General features: G+C 31.7%; 1 protein-coding gene across 1 annotated transcript; it reads left to right on the top strand.

Annotated features, from left to right (window-relative positions):
- The first annotated feature begins 11,347 nt into the window (after nt 1-11,347).
- On the top strand, nt 11,348-14,613 carry LOC106718755. Its single transcript, XM_014512922.2, has 7 exons — nt 11,348-11,459; nt 11,868-12,070; nt 12,485-12,859; nt 13,253-13,400; nt 13,558-13,702; nt 14,057-14,190; nt 14,425-14,613. The coding sequence occupies exons 2-7, from the start codon at nt 11,957-11,959 to the stop codon at nt 14,568-14,570; spliced, it is 1,062 nt and encodes a 353-aa protein (XP_014368408.2). The 5' UTR covers nt 11,348-11,459; nt 11,868-11,956; the 3' UTR covers nt 14,571-14,613.
- Nucleotides 14,614-18,064: the final 3,451 nt, after the last annotated feature.

The following is an 18,064-nucleotide window of genomic DNA, read 5'->3' on the forward strand; positions in this document are numbered from 1 at the left end:
TGGTTATATTTTTATGTGCCTCTGTGTTGTATGATAAATTGATGTGCTTTTGAGAGTGTGGTTGAGAGCAGTAAGAGTGATGTGTGTTTACTGTAAGTTGTGAATAAGTGCAATAAGACTTACGTGATCTGTAATTTAATTGGTTTTGTATGAAATTAGACAGATATGTGTTTTGTTTGGGTTGTATGTAATGTATAATACTAGTAATAATTAGTAATGGGTAAAAAACTGTATACATTTTGAATGAGCAATTAAGGAATACATAGTAACAAAATATAAAACATAGTTGTTTACAAACGCAATTATGTACATTAGTTACTTTAGCTGGATATCTTTTAGACCATTGCAATAGTCATTTTTGAGTTTTTAATTTAGTGATGTCTCCTTCCGAATTTATACGACAAGGCGGAGATCCTTCATCTTTTCTTAAGAATACTTTACCATGCGTCGTCCAGCAAAACTTGTATTTTTCTTCGGCGGCAAATTCACGCGCATGATAATATAAACGTTTGGTTTTAGTCGATAAGTTTTCAGAGATATAAATGGGCACTTTCGGCCCTTGCATCTTTAGGTGGCCAGAGTTTAATTTATTATTTCCGTTTTCTTTATTGAATTTTTTTACGTATTTTAATATATTGTCTTTGTGTTTGACGTTATTAAATTCAACAATAACTGTCGATGCAGAAGTTTTCTTGTTATTCCTGAATATGTCTTTTACATATGACTCATCGGACGGTAACTTAATAATTTTACATACGTCTCCTAGAGTGTTTAGTAGATCTTGCTTGTCCTCCCCGGTTTTTTTTGGTAAGTTGCGGATTTCGATGCTGGTAGCACGACTTTGTTGCTCTAATCTGTCTATTTTGTCCTCTAGCGTGCGAATATACATCTTATCTTCTTTTCTGCTTTCTTCTATATCTTTCATTTTGGTTAGTAGTTCGTCGTATTTGTGAGCTGTGAACTCAACAGACTCCTGTAGTTTTATGTTTTGTTCTTTTATTTCACTAACGGTAGTCTGCAAGCCCTTAAGGACATCCATGATAGTATTTTTGAAGTCATCAAAATCTGATTGTTCCGCTGAGCGGTCCCTCTTCCGTTTTGCCCTTTGAGTATTTTTATTGGTTAGGGCTTCAGGGTTATAATTTACACACAAGGCTGGGTCAGAGTGGCTATGGGTCTGTAGAGGGTGTATGTTTAAAGTAGTCTCTTTTGGTGATTTAGGGGGCGTCCTTTTGAGTGGCATTATGTTTTATGTCTTTTATACAGACGCCTGTGCTACTTCTATGTGTCACTAGTACGCCGGACTGAGATTTCTTCTAATACCATCAACGTGATTTTATATTTATTATCACAGTTGTTTACACAGGGCGTAACTTAAACATCTTGCTAATTCAAATATTAATAAAAATTGTTGTGGGTAGGAGAGTAATCGTTTTGATCTTAACTCACAGATTCTATTATTGTTTTCTTTTTATAACACAGCTGTAGCGATACGGGAGCCGTATTTGATATCGCTATTTATCGTGTATAAAGATCACTACACAACAAACGTTATTTCACTTCACTAATTACAGATATTTCACTAGGTATTTAATTTTTTGGTTCAAGTTATTATAACACGACTACTTGTCATTACGCACGGGCGGGAAGTGGTCAAAGTTGGCTTTGTCTTTCGAAAGTAAAAGTGCACGTTTTGCGGTCCTACACCATCTCGGCTCAGTCTACGACTTGAAACCCTATTTCTTAGTAAATACATAAAACATAGTCGTATAGAGGATTAAAGTTAACTTGTTATAACATAGATTAAAATCTCTATTCACATCGTTTTATAATGTATAATAACGAAAAAGAAAGTAATGTAGGTGGTTAGGATCAGCTGTGCGCGCGACAGGTTGGCGCGTGCGAGACAACGGGGACAGATGCTGCGCGCATCTGCCGCCGCGCGTTCGCATTACTGCAGTCTAACAATCTTGATACTTGTAAGAATAAAACTAAGTTACAAATATCATTAACTGACTGAAAAAAGACACGAAAGAAAAAATGACTAAGAGAACCAAACAAAATCCAATAAAATTTACAGTGCGAAAAAAAAGAAAACACACAAGCGTTGGCATATTTAAAAACATCCTATTAATAGATACGTAATTGATATTTAACATTGAAAAATAGGTTCTTGACTAATAATCTGGTTAGAACATTCTCTACATATAATTCAAATAGAATTGATAATAATAACCAGTAAACTTTTCAATTATAAGACATATAACCAAAGTATCAAGACAATTAGATCCTGTTATAAAAGCGATCAGCTGCTCGAAACGAGCCCATCTCGCGACGGCTTGTCTCCGAGCACGTCCAGTTATGTGGACTAAAATGGTACAAGTTACTCACAATTATAAACACTAACAAGGACCTGTATTTTTTATTGAATGATAAATTATGTCTCACATTTCAATTGAATTTGTATTAGATGAATTAGATATTAAAAAGTGTTTATTATAAACAAAAAGCTAACGTTTAGTTTATAATTAATCGCAGATTACGTTCTTTAATAAAAATCAAAAAAATTACTAGAGATTGACTCTTACTTTTGTTAAGTATTCGATGAAAATAGTTATGGAGTTATGACAAAATTATTAGTAGTATTATTACACGATACATTAGCCAATTAATATCTCACGAGATATAAAAATAACCTAACACTTAACCTGCATCTTTATCTTATTAAAGTATAAAATACAAGAGAGTTTAAATTTATTTTTACTGATCAATTTGAAATGTTAATAATATATGTTTTTATTAAAAAAACTCTGACATGAATTTTTATATTTTATAATAGTAGATTTAATTAAGGAAAGTTGTAATAATCCGCTTCAGCTTATACTTTGTCCACAATCACAAGACGATGACTCAGTCCGACCGCGGCGCTGACCGTGTAATCTTAAGCCTGCAATTAAACATCTCGTGCTGCACTGAACGCTCTCCGATATAAGGGATTTTTCACACTAGCGAATGTAACGCACCTGCAGTTAAGTATTTATATAAAAAAACATGTTTCGTACACTTGAAGTTTTTGCTTATAATTGTCTGTCTCGGTGTCCGTCTGTCCGCAAATCCCCATTTGTTCCGGGCTAAAAAAATATCCGAAACGTCTGTACCTATTTTGTCTGGAATCGTGGTAGATGATATTATGTGGGATTAACTATGATTATTTTTTCTTAAATTTCACGCCGACAAACACCCGAGCAACTGCTAGCTTACTTACTTAGCTGCTTATTTTACTACAACTCACAGTATTTTATCTCTCAAGTAACATTTTTAATTATGACAACACTCATGCTTTAATACGTACGTATTGTAATCATCCTGATGTTAAATTATTTATCGCCTTAGTTATATTTTCGGGTCTAATATTAATTACTAAAATTTTGTAATAGGCAAATTTTACATAAAACTTGATGCTATTTAAGTATACAACCTATGTAAACGTCTATCATTAATTTAATGACTTAACAAAATAAAAAAAATCGTTGCGATTCTGTTAGTGTGACACTGCCTTAACGCAATGCTATGTTAACTATGATGTAGATAGTTGTGCAATAATTATGTAAGATATCATTCAGCAATAAACATCAATGTTAATAGTGTGCAATTGTTTTTTTTTTATTAAATTTAAACGGCGGTGTTTGTGGACGGCTGTTTATCAGCTATTATTTGTTTAGTTGATCTACGTAACTAGTATCGTGGAGAGTAGCAGTTTAAAAAAAATCTTACAAATGATGAGGTGCTTTAGGTGGACCCGCGAAGATTTTTTTTGCCTTGTTGTTTAGTTTAAAAAATATACTTTATATTTATTTTTTTATAATTTTCTAACAGATGGCTTTAGGAATACAATAAAATCCCAATTAAATGTGCAATTTTTTTATTATAAAGTTATATTTTTAATTAATTGAAATTAGTGTGCCAAAGTAAAAATCGTAACGTTAAAATTTGGTTAAAAAAGAACATCGTTACTAATCGTTAGTTTCTGAGACCAAAATCCATATATAAAAAATATTCTCATCTCTCTCATTATCAATCAATACATAGTATAAAACAAAGTCGCTTTCGCTGTATGTCCGTATGTATGCTTAGATCTTTAAAACTACGCAACGGATTTTGACGCGGTTTTTTTTAATAGATAGAGTGATTCTTAAGGAAGGTTTGTATGTATAATAAATGCATAATATAGTAGAGAAACACTGATAAATTTAAAGGTTTCTAATGTGAACGCTGTGAACGTTGTGTATAAGGACATTCTGTAATAGGTATATTTTGCATTGCACCCGTGCGAAGCCGGGGCGGGTCGCTAGTCTTTTATAAAACAGAGAGATAACAATATGTTTTATACAAATATCGAGGTCACAGAAACCAACGATAATTGTCACAAAGTAAAACGACAAAAGCTGTCAATCCGCCGCATCCTGTTGACTTTTGCTCTATCATTTACTTTTTTTTCATATTACGTTTAGGAGGACATCCTTTTCTATAGACACGGTTCGATTATTATTTAATTAACTCTAAGAAAATAAAACATATAACTAATTTAAAGCATATTATATTGCTTATTTAACTAGCTGTAGCCTGCAATTTCGACTGCAGGAAATTTAAACAATAGTAAATAATAAACTAACCTAACCTACGCGTAATTTTCTTTTTAGCGTTTGTTACGGCAATAAAAGCTATAATTGGCTTAGAGGAAAAATCTTAAACCACGTAAATGAGGATTACAATGGTAACACTAGGTTAATATATTTTATTTTTTGAGATGAAGTGAAGATGTGAAAGAAAGAAAAGAAGTGTCAGATAAGTTTCTCTATCCTTTTTATATCGAAAAATAATTCCTTTGATCACCTGAGGCGCTACCTGCTACAACAAACAACGCGAGCGCAAAAAAAGCAGGAATCGATCGAAACAATAAAAAATTACGACAGATGCTGACAATAGATGTATCGTCGTGCACGAAAATATTAACACTTAATCCATTTTGTTGAAAAGTACCTATACGAAAATTAAATTACAAAATAATCCATATATAAAATAATTGCCAATTTGACTCCTACCCTAAAGAAACTGACTTAATCTACTTAATTCTCTTCGACAAGATCTATTCTTCTTCTTTGAGTGCCATCTCCTATCAGAGGTGGGCAACCATGATGGCATCTTGAACATTTAAATAAGGAACATGTGCTTTTATTATACCTTATCTTGTCTACATGTTTCATAACATTTAAATTTAAAGCAATATGTAATCACAAATTTTCTAGGAACCATATTATTAACTTGATCAACCTACTTTTTTATTAAATTATTAACAAAACGTACGTATTTCGTGCACGACTGTACCGGACGTCGGCATGGCACGAGCTATGACCGGTAAAAACACTTCGATTGTGTTCCGCAGAGACTCGCTCCCTCTGCATTGTCTTTTATAAAAACGGTATCTTTGAGCCGTTTAAATTGATTGACATTTTGAGAAGAAAAAACTAGATGTCAGACTAATAAGCGTTTCCGAATTAAGCCAACGTTACGGCAATACTTGCATCGGTAATTTGGATTAAATAATTATAACTTAGATACTAGCTGTTACTCATGAATTCGTACGCGTGTAAATACAAAATTAACCTAATAAGTAGCCGATGATCTAGGCTACGTCTAGTTAGGTAAAAATGTTTTTTTTTAATCTAAAGAAAATGTATATCAACACGTTCAATTTTTCAATGGAAAAAGACAAGTAGTTTTTAAGTTATCTATAAAGATCTATAGGGATTGAAAGCATCTTAGTATTACGAACTAGTTTTTTTTTATCTGTTTTAATTTTTTTGATTCTCTATTGTGGGAGCTGCGCTGACGCGGACGGAGTTACCGGTGACAGCTATACGGTTATAAACACTAACTGTGTTACGACAAAATATTTTTTCCGTTATGCACTATTTAGTTAAATAGGTATTCTAACACGCTTTTAAACGAGTATGTTTTACTTTCAAATAAGTGTCACGAAAGCTGCTTCTTGTAAAAGTACCTACTCTACTATTCATTTGTCGAGTTCGAACTTCGGATCTCTCTCTCAATACAATAATAATGATTTCTGGAAATATGTAATACAGTCAAAATCTGTTATAACGACATCGAAGGGACTACTCATATTGAGTCGTAAAAACCGATAGTTGTAACAACCGGTGACAGGTATTAATAGGAAAGATATGTACCTATATAACATTCAGCCAGGACCTTTGATTTTGGTCAATTTAACCGGTATGTTGTTCTAAACGATGTCGTCATAAACGGTTTTGACTGTACTAGCTTTTCCCCGCGACTCCGTCCACGCGGAATAAAAAAAATGCACCCAAGATAAAAAAAAGTTCCTATGTCCGTCTCCTAGTTCTAAGCTACCTCCCCATCAATTTTTAGCCAAATCAGTTCGACCGATCTTGAGTTATAAATAATCTAACTAACACGACTTTCTTTTATATATATAAGATAGATGAGCGATAAAAGGGTTGTCATATGTTTAAGCTAAAATGTATAATTGAAAAACAGTAAGTTTTGTAGTTGTTCTGAATGTTGGTACTTTTAATGTCAATTTAACCGATATTGTCTGTATTTGTAAGTTAAAAGTGTCTTTAAAATGAGTGAAAGTTGGTAGACAACAGGGCGCATCTGTTAACACTTTCACTGCGACATGGACACACCTTGCCCTGTACAATCAAAGAATTAATTTCGCTTCCCACTTAGTATCAAATATCGTACTGCAAAGTTACACTATAGCAGCTATAATTTAACACGTAAGTAGTGACAAGTTTTCGACCTATTGCATTGTGAGCGCCAAATAACGTTTCTCCGATATGGGCAGGAAATAAATGTCCTCGACTGTATATGCATATACCTGAAGTAACTCACTCAACGTCTTAACACATAATACTAATATTTATGTTACTTTTATTTAATTTAAGCTCGAAATTGCGTCTCTGAGGGGGGAGGAATCATCACTCTGTATCTGTCCCCTCAAAGAATTGAAAAAAAATGTCAAATATAAACTACCACGAAATACTTATATTCTTACAATCATTATAGATCCACATAGAGAACTCAAAAACTATTTGTCATAGAAAAAATTTTTGATAAGCATCCCCTTTGAAATAATACGAAAAAATAATTTTATAACATGATTTTGTCATGTACAAATACTTAATGTGTTTCTGTAGGTAAAGCATTTCCACAACAAAGCAATCACAGGAATTCGAAAAAATTAATAGTTGGCAATTTATTTTTAATCTTGATCCACTAGGAATTCTATTAGAATGAAATCTAATTATAACTAGATAATTTTTAGACTATACTAAATATTTGTAAATTAACATTCGAAACTATTTAGGTAAGCTGAACGTTGTATAAAGTATATAATTACGTCATCATTTGACAATCGTTCCCCCATCTCAAAACAAGATACGAGATCTGCCGGCCATTGGATGCTGTACGACGCCCACCGCATCGAGATGAACCAATCGTGAGCCGACATCTTAACTATGCCAGATTATATATGCTTGTTATGGAAAGTATTGATAATAGGGTGTGTGATAACAATTGTATGAAAAATCACGGCAATGTTGTTACATTGTTTTATTGTACGTAGGTTATGTTGTATTTATTTGTGTTATAGTAAGCCATAATCCCTTTTTTAGTGTTTAAATGTGGAATAAATAAAAAAGATTAAAAAAAAAGATATTCTCTCTATATCTCGATTTTTTTAATTTAATATTTTCTCTCCTTTCGCCTTTGGTACAGTTTGTTGACGTTTAATTGTGAAATAAATACGCAATGCGTTAAATTAAATTGATTTTACGACTTTACTTAATTTAAATTTTTAATTGTACGGAATATTTGTTGTATGTAAGATTTTTGCGTTACAATCCAAATAAAAGCAATATTTAATTTACAAAATTGTATAAGTGCTGCCATCTCTAATCTAAAATAGGAATTGCAAATAAATAGGAAATTTTGTTCTACTACTTAACGGTAGATGACAAAACAATTAAAATAAGTTATTTCTACTCGCCAACAGAGGGCACAACTGGCACAGCAAACAGAAAATATCTGTATTTGATTATTTTTATAATGTTTTTTCTTAGGATAAATTAAAGTCTTTAAGATGATTTTAATTTTTATAATTTTAATTCTCGCAAGTCTTCAATTGTACATTAAGCATTTATAACATATGATATTTTAAAAGCTTATTTGACTTGTGACCAAAATCCCCTTTAGATTTCAGCCTCCATAATAAATTTAGAAAATACTAATTCCCTATTTTTAAATACTAATTGCATATTTCATACATGATAATTTTAAAAACTTCTAACTATCATCATAATTTATTAACCCTTAACTTGGCAGAATTTTATTTTTTCGAATATAAAAATAATATTCATAGCACTTAACTTTAATGACCCAAGGGGTCTAGAAAAAATATTAAAAAAAATATTCAAACTACCCCTTTAAAAAAACCACCCGTATCTTGTGGGATACATTGCCAAGGGCATTGATAAATATATTACGCTATCAATGTATCTCTACAGATACATTGCCAAATTATCTATGACTTGATTATATAGTAATTTATATGAAAATAAATATAAAAACACGTTAATAATCAGTAGATTGTACTATTTATTTAATAACAAAAATGGAACTTCAATGCAAAAATACAAAATCAGATTAATTTTAGACATTCACATTATGGAAATTGAAAAAACAGTTCCTATCCGGTAAAAGACACAGCCTCATACCACATTTGATGCACATAACAGTAGTCTGACCTTTGATACATAGTTTGCATCGTCCTTTGGACCCAAAAGTAGGGAAATGATTGTATCCATCATATTTAACGTCCGCAGTTGGCCTTACGGTACAGGGTGTTTTTATAATCTTTTTTGGTGCTGGTGGTACAGAATCATAGTTTTTGAATGGCTGCTGTCTCCCAGAATGTAAGAGCCCTTGTATAATATGATGTCGAAACTTCTTTAAACTCAGTCGTTTTATGTTATTCACGCCAATATGTCTGCGATACAAAATCCAGCTATTGTTCACGCACATATCTAACATTTGAGAAAATATCGGTAAGTACCATCGGTGGCTTTTCATCTCCGTTCTGTACAAAGCCACTAACATATCTGCAAGGTCGACTCCTCCCATATGTGCGTTGTAGTGCTTTATTATATTGGGACAGGGGACAGCAGCTCTCTGTTTTAAATCCTTATTGTAACGTTGTATAACTCCAACAGGAGTTTCAGAAACATAACTGCTTGCCACAGTAACCACTTTGTTGTCATGCCATTTGACAATACAGACTTTGTTTGTATTGCATACTACTCGTGAATAAGATCCGCGGCCTTTTTTTTTGAGGGCTTTATCAGGTATAAGCTTTTGTTCTGCACCACGTAGTCTATTTGACCTTATGGTGCCTAAGGAGAATATACCCATATTATATCGGAGCATATGTATAAGCTCTAGACTAGTGAAAAAATTGTCAAAGTACACAACTGAACATGCTGGATCAGGAATAGTTTTACATAGTGAGAAGACGACTTTTGCCCCAAAGCCCAAACTCATTTCTTCTGGTGAAAATAGGTGGTATCTGAAAGTGTCTTCACCGCCATATACGAGAAAATCATAAATGAAGCCCGAAACGCCAGCTCTAACAAATATTTTGTACCCCCATTTGCGAGGCTTGCTCTTTATGTATTGTTTTCGATTACCGGCTTTTTTGCCCTTATATGGCACCATCATTTCATCAATGCTGAACCTGGTTTCATGAGGAACTCTCAAAAAGTTGGCACGTACTTTTTCAATGAGTGGCCTAACTTTAAAATACCGATCACCGTCATCAAGCAGATTGTCGTTGAAGTGGATGTACCGTCGTATCTGTTGAAATTTTTTGAGTGTCATTACATCAGCTATTTGTGAATATCTGAATTCCTGACACCAATAGTCAGTGTAGGCCGGCATATTCACGATTCCCATTATCAAATTTATTGCAATAAAATCTTTGATGTCTTGTTTTGAAAAATTAAGAGAACGACCAATTGTTTGAGTTGAGTATAAATTGCTTTGCTCTGTAATCATGTTAAGGATGCCATCATCAAAGAAGTATTGAAAATATTCTAGTGGTGTTTTTATGGTATCTGAAGGTAACTGTTTATCGTGTATTTCGGCGTTATGTTCAAATTTCTTGTTATTCCAATGGAATTTCAGTTGCTTTCTTTGTATAGGTGCAAGGCGCCTTACAGCTAGCCGTGGCTGTTTTGAGCGTGTATTTATATTTGACGGCGATGGTGAGGCTGCTACTATTGCTGGCGATGACTCTGGTGTTTCAGGCACGATTCGGTTAAATCTAGGCTTTTTATTTCGAATAACATTTACAATGGCAGTTGGTGAAGGAGGTATGACCGAGTGAAGAGAATCTTGAGTTGAAGAATTCAAAGAAATACTTTCAGACGCTGGTTTTATTGATACTGTAGGGCAGGAAGTGAGGTTGTTTTCATCGTCAGAAAGTATGTGAAGATTTTCAAGAGAAGAAGGAAGCGAAGGACAAGATGAAGATTCAGTACTATCGCGTTTTTGAAGATTAAAATTCTCGACTTCACTACTAGAATCCGAACTTTCTTCATCATTTGATGACTGACTGTGTTTTGGCACCAATGTGAGTATTTTGCTAGCTCTTGAAAGCATATTGACCTGCAATTAATATAAAATAAGCCATGCATCGCCATATGAACAGTTATTCAGCTTGGCAGTGTGCACATACAGATACATGACGATTTTGTAAAAGTTGTTAGTAAAGCTAGCAGTGTGTACCATGAGATACATAACAAATATATATAGAATTGTTAGTTTCTTAGCAATGTGCACGAGGAGATACATTCATTAAAAAAGTCACATGAAGCATCAACCAGACAATTAAAGAATGTCCAAAGTAATTATTTTAGTGCTAAATATATCTATAATTAATAACTTAACACATCCACTCATTCAATACATAAAAACAAGAAAAAAATCATAACTTTTCTTACCTTTTTGCGAGGCAACATGTCGGAACTTGAACTAAAGTGAAGTTTGACAGCTCATCAGTCTTACCAACACAAAAATCTTAAGTTGCGTTCCGAAACTAAGAAATGGCCTAAATATTCTTAAAAAAATATCATGGTTTCGCTTAAAAATAATAACACTAGATTTTTTTTAATTCTGGTGTATCTCTACAGATACACTAACAAGAAAAGGGTTAATAACGTCACTACATGCACGATAAAAAATGAGTATTCTACACTGGAAATTAGGTGACATTGCACTAGCACGAATTTGCAAAAAGGTTTATGCTAAAGTTCAAGTAATCAAAGATGAAAAGGGACTATTTTTCGACGATAAAGGTTTGTTTTAACGGATTTTATATCTTAAATAATCCTAAATTTGCTCCACTATTTGAGACACTTAAAAGCTTTAACATTATTTGAAAGCCGAAAAAGATATATGAAGTTGCATGCGATACAGAAAAAGTTAAAACTTTCTTTTAAAGTTGATATTGTTTTGTTTCTTGAACATAATTTCGGGATACAAATGCTTATGCACAGCGGATAGCAATCAAAATAAAAGAATTAAGGGGATTTATAAGGTCTTTCTTATAAGACGTAAAACTAGGAACAAAATTATTAAATTTACAAAAAATATTCAAATATTCATATTAACTTTAGGCATTAAATACTTCACAAAAGAACTCATATCTTAGAAATTTTATAATTATAAATTTGTAATATTAGTAACTATTCTTTTTTATACAGTTCTAGCAATTTCCCCAAGTGAAGATGGTATAAATAATGTAACAACACAACTATGTTACTATGTGGAGACAATTCGCACGAAAAATAAAATGTGGCTTCCATACACATGCTTACATTTGGCTGCAAGATCTAGACCATTTTATGGTCCATCTGAAAAATTACCTGTTCCAATCAAAATCAAGCCCCCTTCAGTACCTAGGAAGGTTTGTTATTTTTTATTAATTCAAATATTTAAAAACTTAAATAAGTAAAATAAATTGACACCATATATTTTTCTTAATTATGAAAAATTTAACATAATTAACATTTCATAAAAAATAAAAATTAAAAATAAAATATAACTTTAATAAATACTTCTTCAAGTGCATGACAAGGAAACAGTAAAAAATAAAAATCAATGTCTGTATGTTTGTCGGATATGCCTTTCTAAGACACTGAACAGATTATAATGAAATGCTGGCATGATATCTCTAATGCTAGAGATGTTTTGTACAAAAAAAAAAGTAGAAAACACTCAATATTATATATATTAAGACATAACATTGTTGCACACAATGGGATCAGTTAGTTAACAATTAAAATTGTACTTGAAAGAACTTTCTTTCTTTATATTTCAGAGAAAGATCAAAGAAGACCACACATTACCTCTCAGTGTAAAACCATTAAAGTCAAGGGAACCCGACTTAAATATGACATATGATATAAGACATATTCCATTAAAACAAGGGAAATATGAAAATGCATTCAAAGAATTTGTAAGACGTGGAAAAGAGATGCTTTTCGATGAATTTTATTCACAATTACAAGACAATAAAGAAAATGAGGAATGTTTGTATTATGTTAAAAATATAGATGCAAGTACGGAAGATAAATTTGAAATGATTATAAAAAATACAGTTTCCGAGAAAGAAATTGAGAACTATTTGCATCAGTGTTGGAGATACAATCTTGTGCATAAACAAACTGAAAACAAGGAAAATATTGATAACAATGTAAGTATCTATACAATTTTAGATACCAATTTTTTAATAGAAAATTAGCAATTCTTTTGATGGTAAATCCTTGTTTAATAGAGAAATAATTAAAATACATACTGCATTTTTGTTACACAAAAAAAATATGTTTGTATTTTTTTAATTGTAATCTGTTTTTGCAGACTTGAACTAGTTTTTAAGACATAATTAAAAAATAGCATAGTAATGGCAACATTATGTAAAAGTTATAATGCTGCCACTGTTGATCAATTTGTTAACATTTTTACTTCTTATCGTTGTTGCCAGTCTCAAAAATTGTTGCCTTTAACATTTAAAAATAAAGGGAAAATTTTAAAATACAATAACTACCCATTTTTGTTAAGGTTTTTTTACATTGAGTTGATTTTCCAGAAATCATTATCACCAGAGAAGATGCCAATAACTCTGCATGTGTCATGGTGCTTGGTGTGTGGTAAAGGGGATCGCTTGCGTCAGTGCCCCAACTGTCCCTCTTCCTTCCATCTAGCATGCCGTAGAGAATGGCTTGTCACTATTATACGTGTGTACTTTGTCCTAAAACTTATCAAACTAGATGGTAGCGCCATCTATATACCCAGTCTAGTTAGAACTTTTAACAGTACTGAAGTGATCATATTGCATTTTTTATTTACTTAAAGATTGTGTTATTTATTGTTTGATAATTTATTTTTATTCAGATCGTAAGAAATTACCAAATAAAGCCCAGAAGCAAGTGACATTTGTGGACAAAATACTATCAAGCACCCGCACTATATGCTCTGTGAAGAAAGAAAAGGAGAATGTGGAGTTATGTCCCAGCTGTATGTGGGGACCCAAAGTTGGGTAAAGTTAATCATTTTAATATGAATTTCAATGAAAAACAGCTACAACATAACCTTTAAGCCCATAACCTAAAGGGGTAGGCAGAGACCAGGGACCTCAAGGAGGAGTTTTTCATCAATCTGGACAGATAAAATCCAATTTGTTCAGTCAATTTAAAAATAATTGAAAATAGCGCCATCTAGTAAAAATTTAAAACATTACTTCAGTAACAAGTTTTACTTGACTTTCCACTATTCTGACATCTGTGTATACAATAACGTATTGTTTATTTTTTTTTTTTTTAAAAAGGTATAATAATATTTTTTATACATGTTTCGGTAATGTAAATGTCAAGAAGTTATTATTTATGTACAGTTACGAGGACGTGGTGTGGCACAAGCTGGGCGCGTGTCCGTGGTGGCCGGCGCGAGTGCTGGCTCCTGGCGCCGTGCCCTCCTGTCTGCTGTCGCGCTCGCATACACCGCACCAGTGGCCACTCAAATACTATGGTGAGTCCATCACGCCAAGAACACAAAAGGGTAGACAGATATTACAGATTATTAAGTCATGTATGTATTTGCTTACTGAGCTCAGGTCTACATATTACCCAAGGTTATTTTTTTATCTACAAGAACTGAACTCGCAACATGTTCAGCAAATTTTTGATAAATATTCTCTACTGTGAAGATTTGTTGACATTCTTCAAGATTAATTGAAAAAGTAAGTATTTATGTAACGCGTAGGTACAGAGAACCACTCGTGGGGCGACAGTGGGCGCATGTGCCTATTCCTGCCGAGCCACACGGCGGCGCTGCGATCGCGCGACGAGACACTGCAGCGCGCGCTGCTCGACGCCTGCGACGATTACATAGCAGTATACCTGACATAAAACTTTGCTATTACTTTCAAATAGGCGCACACTATTTTACTTTGAAGAGTGGAGAAATTGATTTGTTTGGAATTTTTGACAATTTGAAAATGTAAGGGGTTCTCAATTCGACTGAAGACATACCTAATATCAAGTTGAATTGTTCATTTGCATTTAATTATATTGTAATAATTTAAGAGGTAAAATTAACCGTAATATATCACAATCGTTTATAAAGTGATTGATTGAATTTTTTAGATTTAGGAAGCAATTTCTAAACTTCTTTTCCATTTTGCATTATCTAGACGAAGTCAGGTTTGTCGAAGGGAGTTTGCATGAGGTCGTGGTTTTCGTATTTCTTTTTAATTTGTTGCATGTGAATACTATATTTATTTTTGTTGGATAATAAGTATTATTTGAAATGTAGAAATTATTTAGTTTTATACAGATTTTTTTACATAATCATGTTATTTTATATTTGTTTTGAAATCCTTTTTTTTCAATCAATAAGTATATATTATATTAAAAGTTTTAATAAAATATTGTTAAGTTTTAACAAACGTGCGTTTAAGTTTTTTTTTTGCTGTTATAATTTTTATTTTAAACGACGACTTACAAGGATTTATGCTAATTGTAGTATTATTTTTTAATATTATGTTTTATTTTATTTAAAATTATCAAATATACGATTGTATTAAGAAGATTAGAGAATTTTATAGTAATTTTCGGAATAAGGAATAATAAAAATGTTTGATTTTAGACTAATATTAATAATTTGTATATTTTTAATGGCCAATATAGCCTAGGATATTAGAACTTGTAATTTGTTTTTGACGATTTTTTTAACCGTAGAATTTCACTGCGTGCAATTGTATTGATGCATTTTGTCATTACTAACATTCTTTTTGATAAATCAAACAATTTGTAATACAAGTGTGACTGCAGTGGAATTCTACTGTAATATTTTTATTTAATTTGTAACTTTATTAAGTTTTGATCAAGTAATTTGGAGAAAATAAAATGACCGTTTTAACATATTTCTTTATCGTGAAAAGACTTTACCTACTTCAATTGCATTTAGTCAGGACAAACGATATTATCTGAGTTGGTGTTAACAAGCTTAAGATAAATTTATGTAAGTGGATGTTTAAAAATCGTTTAAAAACCGATCAATCATCAAAGTTACGTGACTTATAAAATTATATTTTAAAATGATAATACAGAGGATTATGATTACGTTGTCTGATAAAAGAAAACAGATTAAATAAATTTTTATTTTATCGTAATGCCATTTTTATTTTTCACAGATAATAAAATCTATTAAGTTTTTTGAATGTTATTCGTAATTAATTTTATCTTTTCGTTTTACTAATCTATCTAGAAAAGTGACTATTTATAATATAAAAAAAACTTAAAATTAATTCTCAAAGTAATTATTAAAATTTACATTTCGTCATATTTTTCATTATTAACAAATGATTAAAAAATACAAACCTCCTTGGAGTGACCTCATTTTGAATTCCAGCCAGTTATTTATGACAGCCATTTATGATTTCAATAAAAAAGAATTTAATAAAACGTCATGTATCTTTACAATCATTTACACATTTTATTTATGATCTTTACATAAAATAATACTTTCATCCATATTCACTAAGTATCTAGGACGAAATATTTGAGATGACATTTTTGTACTTACAAAAATAAACAAAATATTCATAGTCAGGGAAGTGGATATTTTTTACACCATTACTGACAAGAATAATTATTCTGCGAGTGTTGCCATATTAATTAATTCTTTCCATTTCCTACCGTAATAATAAGAAATGGTGAGAATTAAGTTAACTTGACTTCCTTTGTGTCTTATTTTTTTTTATATTTACTTGCAAAACTATTCTGTTTTTAAACAACTTTTCAATGTCCCGTAATACAATACAAAAATATATATACATATCACAATATTATTACACGTGTTTATTCTACAGATTATGCTAAATATATTTTTGCATTTTTTTTATTTTATTTCAAATATATGATTCTAGCTTCAGTAACAATAATCAAAATTAGCCAATACACATACTTTTATTGCTAAGATTTAAAAAAAAAAAAGGAACGCTACTAAAGGACTAAATAAAGATCTATTATATTTTGCACATTATTAAAGTCGAGCGAACAAATACAGCGCTGTAAACGGGAATAATGTAAATCCACACTGGAACCTGCACAATGCATTCCAGTGCGAATAGAAATTTTACTTGTCGTAATCCAGTGCTGATTTCGATCGTTGGACCTGAGTTATAATCTGGACATTAATAAATGTGGGTCGACTACAGACGAGCTGGGCACATGTTCATGTAGTTATGGACCAGCTAACAAGCCTCGAACGATCACGCTTGGATCGTGCTGAACTGTGCTCCGTCTATGGTCGATACTCTTGACGAAAACAAAGGATTTTGTTAGAGGATTGTTGGACTCATTCTATGTCTACCTTTGAAATCTTTAGCTCGTGCTAGATTGCAATAAACCCATCTTAACAAATCTATTAGCTTTTTAGTAATAGCAACACTTAATTTATAAACAAACCTTATTTCTCGAGAAGAATAAAAACTAGGTAACTTAATGCTAATAGAAGGTAACACGTAACAAAATATAGACACATACAGACGTGTCTATTGGTTACTCTGTCAGAATGTGAATGTTTTTTATTGAAATAAAATCAATCGAAATGCAACTCTATTACAGTAAAAATAAGAGCTAAACTGGTTTAAATCGTTTTAATACATTAAATTGCTCATATTATAGAAACTTAAAATAACTTAACTTACTGTGGGTTTCCATTGACGAAACATGTGAAAAAACATCAATTCTCACATTTAAAAAAAACAGAATTGTTTTTATGCAAATATTTAGTCAGTGAAAACGCACGATAATATCTCGATGCTATTTTGTAATGTTTTTAAACATTTCAATACTAAATCTATTGAAAATAATTTACAATTAGATCACAGACGTAAAAAGTACAAACAGTTTTAAAACGTATTATTATTTAGTACCAGCTTTTGTCCGGCACTTAGTCCACGCGGAAATAAAAATAAAAATAGAATGAAATCTTCTAGAAATTTCCTACGCATATTGTCACATTTACTAAAGAAGCTTAGTTTAAAAAACATACATACAGTGCCTCATATTTGATTTGGCACGTCAGAAACAAGAGTACTCTTTTACTTGGCGTGCCAACTGAAGCGACTGTTATAATAAACACATTATTCATAGTTAAACATCAAGATACGTAGAAAGTCAAAAAACGCAAGGCACTTACAACATCGCCGGTTAACTTTATTGCCTTGTGTCGAATATCATTATTTAAATGGCTCAGATAAGCCAAGAAATTCTAGTAATAAACGTTATTATTTAGAGGTTTGACCTTGAAGTGCTTAGTTTGACCTTTTCAAGTTGAAGGACAAAATAGTACAGTCAACTGACAAGGAAAATAACCTTAAATAAATTACTACGAC

The sequence above is a fragment of the Papilio machaon genome, chromosome 26 (assembly GCF_912999745.1).
Source record: "Papilio machaon chromosome 26, ilPapMach1.1, whole genome shotgun sequence".
Lineage (NCBI taxonomy): Eukaryota > Metazoa > Arthropoda > Insecta > Lepidoptera > Papilionidae > Papilio > Papilio machaon.

Excerpts from the sequence above, each read along its gene's own strand:
- LOC106718755 (XM_014512922.2), top strand. The coding sequence starts at position 11,957 with ATGTGGCTTCCATACACATGCTTACATTTGGCTGCAAGATCTAGACCA. Across the intron at positions 12,071-12,484 it reads CCCCTTCAGTACCTAGGAAG|AGAAAGATCAAAGAAGACCA; the intron begins GTTTGTTATTTT and ends TTTATATTTCAG. Across the intron at positions 12,860-13,252 it reads AGGAAAATATTGATAACAAT|AAATCATTATCACCAGAGAA; the intron begins GTAAGTATCTAT and ends TTGATTTTCCAG.